The 10,469-nt window shown below is 46.4% G+C and overlaps 1 protein-coding gene across 1 annotated transcript; it reads left to right on the forward strand.

The window, feature by feature from the left end:
- Positions 1 to 8,135: 8,135 nt before the first annotated feature.
- On the forward strand, positions 8,136 to 10,414 carry LOC114686110 (zinc finger protein 652-like). Its single transcript, XM_028860743.2, has one exon. It carries the CDS (start codon positions 8,451 to 8,453, stop codon positions 9,750 to 9,752), a length of 1,302 nt encoding a protein of 433 aa, XP_028716576.1. The 5' UTR covers positions 8,136 to 8,450; the 3' UTR covers positions 9,753 to 10,414.
- The last annotated feature ends 55 nt before the right edge of the window (positions 10,415 to 10,469 follow it).

Raw genomic sequence — 10,469 nt, forward strand, 5'->3', positions numbered from 1 at the left:
GAGCCAGAAGGAGCTGAGGCCCCAGAGCACATCGCCCTCATGCCGATGATGTCTCCACACCAGGTGCTCTGTCACCCTCCACACCAGGTGCTCCGTCACCTACAGCTCCTGCAAATGGCTTCTGCATAGCCTTGCAGCTTCCAGCCTCAAGGGTCTTCTGCTCTTGCCCTCAGGGCTTCACCTGACCTCAAGGCAGCTTACTCAGCCTGCACACAAGGCAGCCAAGGCATGCTGGATTGAAAGGCGGAAGAAGAAGCTTTGGCAGTGAAGGACAGAAGCCACTGTGTTCATAAGCCAGCTCTCTATGCTTCCCCAGAGCCAGTTCGAGCTGCCTCCTACACAGCTCAGAGGTCATCAGCCATGCGACCCCAGGTGCCCACAGCAGTCAGGAGACTGTAGACATAGATTTATCTTTTTTCCCATGCTGCCCGACTCTCAGCCCTTCCTTAGTACTTCCTCAGGATCTGCTCCCAAATAAATCACCACGCTCTTTCTTGGAAATGTTCCTATATTACTAACAATCATATAAAGTGTGTGCAGGTATCAGAATGGCCTCTGGATGACTTATATTTTACTTTAGCACTCAATGAGTCAGTAGTAGAAATGCACTGAACAGTTTTAGGGTTGATGAACCTCCATGTGGCATCGATTTTTTTTCTCTATTTTTTGGCAAAACTGGGAATTGAACCTGTGGCTTTGGCAGGCCCTATAAAAGGGCTCTAGCAATCAACTATATCTCTAGCCCTATGGTTATTGGAATTATTACTATTAATTTTGAAACAGGGTCTTGCCAAGTTCCCCAGGCTCACCCTGAACTCACTCTGTAGCCTGGGCAGGTTTTAAGCTTGCATTCCTCTTTGTAGGCTTTGTAAGTAACACGTGTTACAGGCCTGTGCCATGAGGCCTGTCTTCCTTTTCTGTCAGTATTAACAGTTCTAAAGTTTGTATGATTAAAAAAGACAAAACCTTTAAATCTCTCTCTCTTTTTTTTTTTTTGTCTCTTTGTTTTGTCAAAACTGCGTAGCAGTTAGACTATCCAATTTGGAATCAAACCTGTCTGGTTTTAAGTAACAGCTTCATTATATTTACCTTGAAAGCCACAATGTCCCTAACTCTAGAGAGAACAATAATGCATTTACTTGGTGCATCCAATGAAATATGCCTGACGTGGATGCCTCCACGTGCCTCCTGTCTTTCTTTTTTGAGAATACCTCAAGCCTGGTGTGTGCTAGGTTGGTGCTTTGCCAGTGGTAGATATGACTGGCATTTTATTGCTTACCATCGAGTCTTTTTTAATAATATCTATGAGCATGGATTATGGATTTGGGGGAGGTGGAGCTTTTGGTATTCATTCCTCTAAAGAAAGGAAAGGCTAACATTTCTTCATGTACTGAAAACACACATCATAATTATACACTACGCTTTTCTTTCTGGCAGAAGTCTTATAGGCATCTGTAGAACTCAAAAGAAAATGATGGTTTCTATCAGTTGATGCCTATGCTTTATTGTCAGCTTGGCACTGAATGTAAGCTGCGTGAGCATTCTTTGGGAATTATCATTGGCTGGTGACGGAGCTTCTTAGACCAATGCCAACACTGTTCGCGGAAGGTTTTAGAAGGTCAGACACGGGCTTTGTCTACCCTGTCTGCCAGCCCTGCCTCATGCTGTGATGACTCACAGACACCCAGGTGGAGAGGGAAGATTGGACTTCTGTTACCAAAATAAACACTGGGCCCCAGCGGGGCCTCTCTTCACGGTGGCCTGCTGTCAGACCATAGAATCCTCTGCCTTGATGAGAACAAGAGATCTCCCTTCACGCACCCCCTTAAACCCCAAAGTAGCCCTCGAATTAGATAGCTTTAGAATTGGAAAATCGTTCTAAGTACCAAAGACTGTGAGTGGAATAGTGTGAGAAACCAGACACATTTTAGACACAGCGCTCCACACCACACTAAGCCGAGACTGCGGAGTCAGAAGCAGGCTCTCTTCCTGAAAGGGCTGCTGTCAGCACCTCAGCTTTATGAGGAGGAAGAGGGCAGCAGCAAGCAAGCAAGCCCAAGTGCAAAAGAGACACCCGTTTATAGAGACCCAGGGACACCGCCATGGCTCTGGGTAACCAGCAGCTAGTTGCTGTGAGAACGTTATATTAGCCTGTTCAGTCCAAACCTACTTGGGCAGTACTGGGAATGGAGGTGCCTCCACGTGGCCTGTCTTTCTTTTTTGAGAATACCTCAAGCCTGGTGTGTGCTAGGTTGGTGCTTTGCCACTGTGCTATAACCCCCTAGCTCTATCATGATGGTGATGATAATGCTGATGTGATGATGATGATGATGATGATGATGATGATTGATTGATTGATTGATTGATTGATTGACTTTTAAGACAGCATCTTGCTAAGTTACCCTGGCTGGCTTGTACTCACTCTGCAGTCCAGGCAGGTCTTGAACATGCAACCTACCTGCTTCAGCCTTCCAAGAAGTTGGGATTACATGCCTACACCACAAAGCCCAGCTCTGTGACTCTTTTCCTTTCTTCCTTCTTTTTAACAACAGCTCCTGGCTTCCTGTGTCATGTACCAAGGACAAGAGGCAAGATTTGACTCTGCCTCTGTTTCCATTGGAGACGGGTTTGAGTGTGGATTTGTAAACATGGACTTGCTCACCCTCACACTGAATCCTCAGGTCTATGCCTTTGCCTTCACGGAGAGAATTTGGGAAAAGACAAGTAGGGAATCTAAGTGGAGTAGAAAGCTTGACCAACTCCAGAAAGCAATCACAATACTTTCTACCTCTAGTGAGGTTTCTTTGGGCAGTCTGGACACTTTCACCGAGGTGTCCGGCTGCCCTGGTGGGACTGCCCAGCTGTGTACAAAGCACCCCAACTCCAGGCTTGGGTATCCTTGGTGGATGGCTGCATGGGTCCAGAGGAATGGCAACCTTCTCCTAAGCTTTACCAAGAAGACCATTCCAGAGTGAGGCCAGGACTCATCTACCCTGTGTGACTAATGGACTAGTCTGGGAGAGAGAGAGAGAAAAAAAAGAAGGCATTTGTTCTCATTTAGGATCTGCCAAGAATGTGTTCTATCATACTGATATCTCTTATCTTGTTGTATCTAACTTCTGATATCTAGATATATTCAATAGTCGTCATTAGTTCAATGATACAACAAATACTGGCACTTCCTAAATGTGCCAGCTCCTCTTTGGTCATTCCTATTTGCATGAAATTAAATGGGAGGGCTTGTTTTATTTTGTTTTGTTGTTCTACTCTGTTTTACTTTTCTTGAGAAAGACTTGGGCATTGAAATGTTGCTCGACTTTAGAGAAGGGCAGGCTAAGCATATGGAAACACAGGTTTTCACAGAAAAAGTTCAATGTAAGAATATCCCCCAGAGCAGAGACCAGAACCACCGAAACCAGATTTGCATAAGGAGATCGCTTGCCAAGGCTCACTCACCAATTTGTTTTCAGCCATTAAGTTCAGGATTTTTATTTTAAATAAGTGTTCCTTCTTAAGAGCAACCTAGTCGAAAGCAGTTGCTAATTGTTGGTTAATTATCATGAGTCTTTGTACTGGAAAAACTGGCCGGGCAAACCATTGTACAACCAACCACCTATTAGGATTATGTGATGACTCACTATCGCTGAAACGCTCTTATGTGCTTAAATCAACAAGATTCCATTTCTTCACAAGAGAATTATCTTCAAATGTTCTCTCTCTCTCTCTCTCTCTCTCTCTCTCTGTGTGTGTATGTGTGTGTGTGTGCGTGTATGTGTGTGTGTGTGTGTGTGTGTATCTGTCCCTCTTTCTCTCATTTGTTACTTATTGCTAGGGCTAAGAAGAATGAGCTCTTAAAGAAAACAATACCAGAGGAAGATCGTCAACATGACTGAGTTTGAATGTCATTTAATTTTCCCTTTTGGCTGTCTTTTCCCACACCTGAGGTGCACTCTACTCATTTCTGCCACACCCAGAGCATACACACACCCAGATACCACCCAGAATTGTGAAATTTAGAAATGGCACATTGTTCCCTGGATAAGTTTGCTATGCTCACCTATAATTCAGCTCAAAAAGCAAAGGCTCTGAGCACCCATCTCTCCATGGATTACACATTTTCTTTCTTCTTGAGCACTTGGGTGAAAAAGATTTGGACACAAAGTACCCGAAAGTAAAAGCAATCTTCTCCCCAGGCTTCTCATTCTGATCAAGAACATTCTATGATATAAATAAGACAAAATGGTTGAGTATGATACAACTATATTTATGACCTCTATTTCATCTATACAGCTACCCTTCATAAGATATGTTTTCTGCAACATAAATTTCATAGTGCTCTATAGATGTTAATTAAAGCACACCATTTTATGTAGTCTATGGGTGGTTCTGGTTCTAATGTCTAAAACTAAACTGTACTTCAGTTAGGATCAGATCATACATAATATCGAAATGGCCACTTAAGAAAAGCAGTATGTATCATGTACATCGTTCTATATATTACATAATTCACAAAGCTTTAGTGGAGCTGCAAGTGCCCTCATCAGTCGGCTTCCCTGATCAAGATGGCATGCCCCAGTTTCCACCACACCCATGGGCTATTTTGGAAAAGGGCTTATATGTGTAAGGCTTTAAGGTGATGACTCACATGGCCCAGTCACAGAGGAGTGCTCTGAAAAGGCAGAACACTCTTTCTAACATAAAGGAACTTTCTCAGACGTTGTAGTGGGGCACACAAGTCCGGATCCTGGCTGTATCATTTGTTACAGACACACACCTCCATTGCCTTTAGTTGCCTTACTCATCCACACCATGCCCAGAAGAACCAACTGCCACCCAGACCTGGTCTGTGGTTGGTTGTTTTTGTTGTTTTTTGTTTTTTTTTTTTTTTTTTTGCTTTTTACTTTTTGGGGGGCCCACCACCCAGCTCCCAAATAAATCACACATGGAGGCTTATTCTTAATTATAATTGCCCAGTCTTAGCTTGACTTGTTTCTTGCCAGGTTTTCGTAACTTAAATTATCCCATCTGTCTTTGCCTTGGGGCTTTTACCTTTTTTTTTTTTCTTCGAGACAGGGTTTCTCTGTGTAGCTTTGCACCTGTCCTGGATCTTGCTTCATAGACCAGGCTGGCCTCAAACTCACGAAGATCTACCTGCCTCTGCCTCCCGAGTGCTGGGATTAAAGGCGTGCGCCACCATCGCCCGGTCGGGGCTTTTACCTTTTTCTATTTCTGTATACCGTTATTTATTTCTTACTCCTGGCTTGCTGTGTAGCTGGGTGGCTGACCCCTGAAATCCTCCTCCTTCTCTGGCTACCCTTTTCTCCCCCAGATTTCTCCTTCTATTTATCTTCTCTGCCTGCCAGCCCCGCCTATTTCTCTCTCCTGCCTCACTATTGGCCGTTCAGCTCTTTATTAGACCAATCAGGTGTTTTAGGCAGGCACAGGCACACGGCTTCACAGAGTTAAACAAATGCAGCATAAACAGAAGTACCACACCTTAGAATACTGTTCCCCCACACTGGTCCATTACTGTTTTGATTCCCCATCATCTCCACTCTTCTCTATCACATGTCCCCAAACGTGGGGGCCAGGTAGACTCCTGCTGCTTGTAGGGTGAAGTAGGAGAGCTCACGGGAGCCACTAGAAGGGGAGGAAAGCAAGGTTTGTATGTCCCGCCCCCCCAATGCTAATTCCGTGTCCTGCCCTACTAACCTCTGCCCAGCACCCTCTACTCCTTTATTCTTACTCTCATTGTTGATGTTGACTAGTTGTCTGACCTACTTCACCAAGTAACATGCTTCTGTTTCTTCTCAGAACTGGCAAGAAAAAATATAATCCTTACGACAGGGTCAGGTGAGATTTATATGGTTAATATGTGGGACGTCCTTAGGGCGGAGCATGCTAATTAGCCTGGTTGTTATCTTTGGGGTTAACCCACAGGAAGACATCTGGGGCCCTGTCGTCCCACTCTGAGCATGCGGAGTGGGTGTTAGGTCAGGTCAACTACCAGGCCCAAGGGACAGACCTCTCACTAATCCACTGGGTCACATGCTCTCCACCCCCTCCCTCGTTTCTTTCCACTCCACCCCCATGCAGTCTCTCTCTTCTCTCTCCCTCCACACCTGGCACTTGGCATCTCTTCCTAGCCTCCCAACAAACTGAAGTTTCTTGCATGTGTTAGCTGCTGTGGAGAACGTCATTCGTTTTTTTGTCTTCTCTGAATTTGATAAAGATTTCTGGTCAGCTAGCAGGACCCTCTCATCATGGATTATTTCCCGTGATACTGCTTTACTGTTCTGTGGCTTTTTTTCTGTTCTACTAGAAGAAATGAACTGAATTCCTCTACTCCAGCACCTTGAATTGAAAGCTTTCAGTTCACAGTTGAAAACTTCCATCTTAATAAATCATCTTTTATTTCTTAGTAAACAAATTAACAAATTAACTCCATAGCAGTGTGATCTTAACTAGCTGTACTCCTGAAAACATTTGAAACAAAGCACCAAAAAAATACAGCTTCACCTTAGTCTTTGTCCTTCCCCTGGAAGAGCTGAGTAAATTAGTTAAATAGTAATTGCACAATGCCTGTGAACAGGAGGATTCTGTTCAATTCCTAACACAGAAGAAGATGCTGAGACCACTGAGGAAATGACCCGCTCACACCTGCACAACCAGCAGGAGCCACCGTTGCGGACAGACTCACAGACCCTTCCAGGAGAACCTAGGAAAGCAAGGCAGGTTCTCAACATGCAGGCTTATTTAACCCATAAGAATATCCCTCGGAAACTTAGAGAAAACCCAGCCTGATTGAGTCGTTATGGTTCTGTCTCCTACGGCATATCATGGCCATTCTTTCCATAGTGTATGGTTTGGGAGCTAGAATTAATCACCCTGCACAGCCACCTGTGTGGAAAGCAAAGGACATGATGTATTACCCCTTTGTTACAGTCAATAGCAAGTGGCATTTAGCACTTCTGGCTACTCACAGAGTGCACATGAGATAATTGTTTGAGATCCCGGCACTGCTTATTTAAAGGGCGGAGACTCAGTATAATTAGGTAACTAAAAACTACCTCAGTCTTGCCGCGGGGAATCTCAGGCAAGGTACTGCTGGTCTCTAGGTGGTTTCTCAGTCAGGTCTGTCCAGAATTCTCGAGACCTGTCCTAGTGCTTATTGTAGATCTGTCGTGGGGAATCAGAACCTCTGGGGCCTGGAGGACCTGCGTACTTAGGTAACGGTGCAAGAAATGGAGCGTTCAGGAAGTAATGCCACTTACTGTGCCTTTGTCTCTGGCGTTTCCAGCGAAAGGCTTCTTCTGTCCTATCGGCTCCCTGCCCCCCGCAACCCGTATTTCCCCCAAAACATTTACCACTAAAATACAGTGTGTTATGGATTAGGGAAGGGAAGAAGAAAGTCGAATAGGTCACAACTCAAAGTGCATGTTCTGGAGAAGTCTGTAACTGGTCATCCTTGGACAACAGACTTAAGTCTTGTCATCTCTACGTCCATTGTCTTCTTGAAATAGTTGTGCTGTCATTTTGGCAGATGGAAATTTCAGCACTAATTACCAGTTTGAATTCCCAACCTGTCACAGAAAATAGATTTAAAAAAAAAAAGGTGTAAATTTTGATGAAGTACTTAACTCATATATCAAAAGGCATAAGATGAAAATTCTGTGCCAAGGACCAACCAGCCGAAAGAAGCAGGAAGGAAGAATACTTCCATCCTTCTGTCCACCTGTCACTTCCCTGCCTCACACTTTATAGGCACTGTGGTAGAACCAACTTTCAACGGATGATGGGGAAGTGTTTGAATGGGAAGGTGGGCAGGGAAGGCAGAGACTACCACCTCCACCCCTGGATGGAAGAGGGCCCATCACAAGGAGGAGGCTCACAACCAGGAGATGAGAGAGGGGTGACCAACCAGTCAACTAACCCACACAAGTGAATCCTAGAATCTGAACCTGCCAACATTAATCCATTGAGGGCCCAGCTGGATGGACACTGTCGGATGTCTGCACGCACGGTGTTGCTCACTGAGGAGGAAGTACACGTCAGACTTTTAGAGTTCGTTTTACTACATTAAAAAATATGATTGGGGCGGGCGGTGGGGACTGGAGCGACGCGGCGCGGCGACAGGCCCCTGCCGCAGGGATGGGCCGCCGAGGCGGCGGAGGCGGCGGCGGCGGCGGCCCGGATAAGGCGTTCCAAGTCCCTTGTGGCTCTCTTGGGAGGAGAGTCAGGAGTGCTCTCCGCTCTTGCCGTAAGAACATCCAGGTTTGACTTACACGCTGGCGCTCTGACACTGAGGAGCTGCACTTGGGCTCCAGGAGTTCCTCGTTTTCATTGGAGTGGTTAGTTCTCTGTGGATGGAGACGGATTGGAGTCTTGATTGCCCTGTGTTCGAGGTTTCTCCATAGTCTGCACCGCTTCATAAACTGGGCCACTTCCCAATGAGCTACACAGCCAGTCCTTGTGAGGAGCTGGTTGAGAACCGTGCAGCACATGCCGCAGGGATGGCACAGGAAGAGAGCCGTCGGAGTCAGGCGCCACCCACCTTCTACCACGGTGCCAGCCAGGAGCTCGACCTGTCCACCAAAGTGTACAAACGAGAGTCTGGAAGCCCTTACTCTGTGCTAGTAGACACCAAGATGAGCAAACCGCATCTCCACGAGACGGAGGAACAGCCATTTTTCAGGGAGACCAGGGCAGTGTCTGAGGTGCACACTGTCAAGGAAGACCGGGAGAATTCTGACGACACGGAGGAGGAGGAGGAGGAGGAGGAAGTCTCTTACAAAAGGGAGCAGATCATAGTGGAGTGTGTTTCCTGTAACAAATCCTTCAAGAAACTCTGGTCCCTTCATGAACATATCAAGATTGTCCATGGATATGCAGAAAAAAAATTTGCCTGTGAGATTTGTGAAAAGAAGTTCTATACCATGGCTCACGTGCGGAAACACATGGTCGCACACACAAAAGACATGCCATTTACATGTGAAACCTGTGGAAAATCTTTCAAGCGCAGTATGTCACTCAAGGTGCACTCCTTGCAGCATTCTGGAGAGAAACCCTTCAGATGTGAGAACTGTGATGAGAGGTTCCAGTACAAGTACCAGCTGCGCTCCCACATGAGCATCCACATTGGGCACAAGCAGTTCATGTGCCAGTGGTGTGGCAAGGACTTCAACATGAAGCAGTACTTCGATGAGCACATGAAGACGCACACTGGAGAGAAACCTTTTATCTGTGAAATCTGCGGCAAAAACTTCACCAGCCGGCCCAACATGAAGAGGCATCGCAGAACTCACACAGGCGAGAAGCCTTACCCCTGTGACGTGTGTGGCCAGCGGTTCCGCTTCTCTAACATGCTGAAGGCCCACAAGGAGAAGTGCTTCCGAGTGACCAGTCCAGTGAACGTACCGCCAGCTGTCCAGATCCCTCTGACCTCGGCGCCGGCTGCTCCCGCTCCAGCTGTGCCCAACACTCCCACCAGCCCAGCCCCCGCAGTCAGTATGAACCCCGTGGGCGGTGGCGGCACGCTTCCCTCAAGGCCCGTCCCGCACCCTTTCTCACACCTGCACATCCACACGCATCCGCATCATGCCCACCACCTCCCCATTCCACCTGTGCCTCACCTGCCCCCACCCCCGGCCCTCTTCAAGAGTGAGCCCCTAAACCACAGAGGCCAGAGCGAGGACACCTTCCTGAGGCACCTGGCAGAGAAGAACAGCGCGGCCCAGGCCCAGCATCATTAGCGCCCACCCGAGTGTCACCCCCGCGGTGAGTTGGCAGAAGGGTGCAGCTGTGCCTCTCTGGGGTCTCCCTGTCTCCACGGCCTCCCGAATTCCGGGCCTTGGCCTTTGTGCTGGTGAACCATCAGACTGACCCGAGGGAGTGAACAAGAAGACTGCCCTCGTAACCAGGGGAACCACCGAACTAACGCTCAGTTTGCTTGCATTTTCTGATGACTTTTCTAAATTTCAGATACTCAGACTGTGGAATTTTATAATTTCATATCAGCGGATGAGGTATGCTTGCTTTTATATCCTGGTCTTCTCCTCAAAGAGGGGACGGGCCTGGTTTCCTTTATACTAATCGGGGAGGCTGTGAGATTAATCCAGAGCATTAACTGTATCACTGTGTATTGTAATGAATTCTTTTCAGCTTTTGGTGCTGACTGCAGTCGAGCTGGCCACGTTTCACACAATATCAAGCATTATAGAGAAGATGGGAATTTTCTTCTTTGTGTAGCTCTTTTAACACACTCTTTATTTTACTACAGAAATTATTTTAGAGTTTTTGTATAGACTTTAGTAGTCTGTTTCTAAAATGAAATGTATTTCAATAAGCTGTGTAATTTTTTCAGTGTAGCTAAACCCATGTTGTAAAATAGATAAATTTTTTATAATCATCAAAAAAAAAATATGATTGACATGTGGGGAAGGGTCAACCCAAACCTAAGATGCACAAAA

Source organism: Peromyscus leucopus, chromosome 8a (assembly GCF_004664715.2).
Source record: "Peromyscus leucopus breed LL Stock chromosome 8a, UCI_PerLeu_2.1, whole genome shotgun sequence".
Classification (NCBI taxonomy): domain Eukaryota; kingdom Metazoa; phylum Chordata; class Mammalia; order Rodentia; family Cricetidae; genus Peromyscus; species Peromyscus leucopus.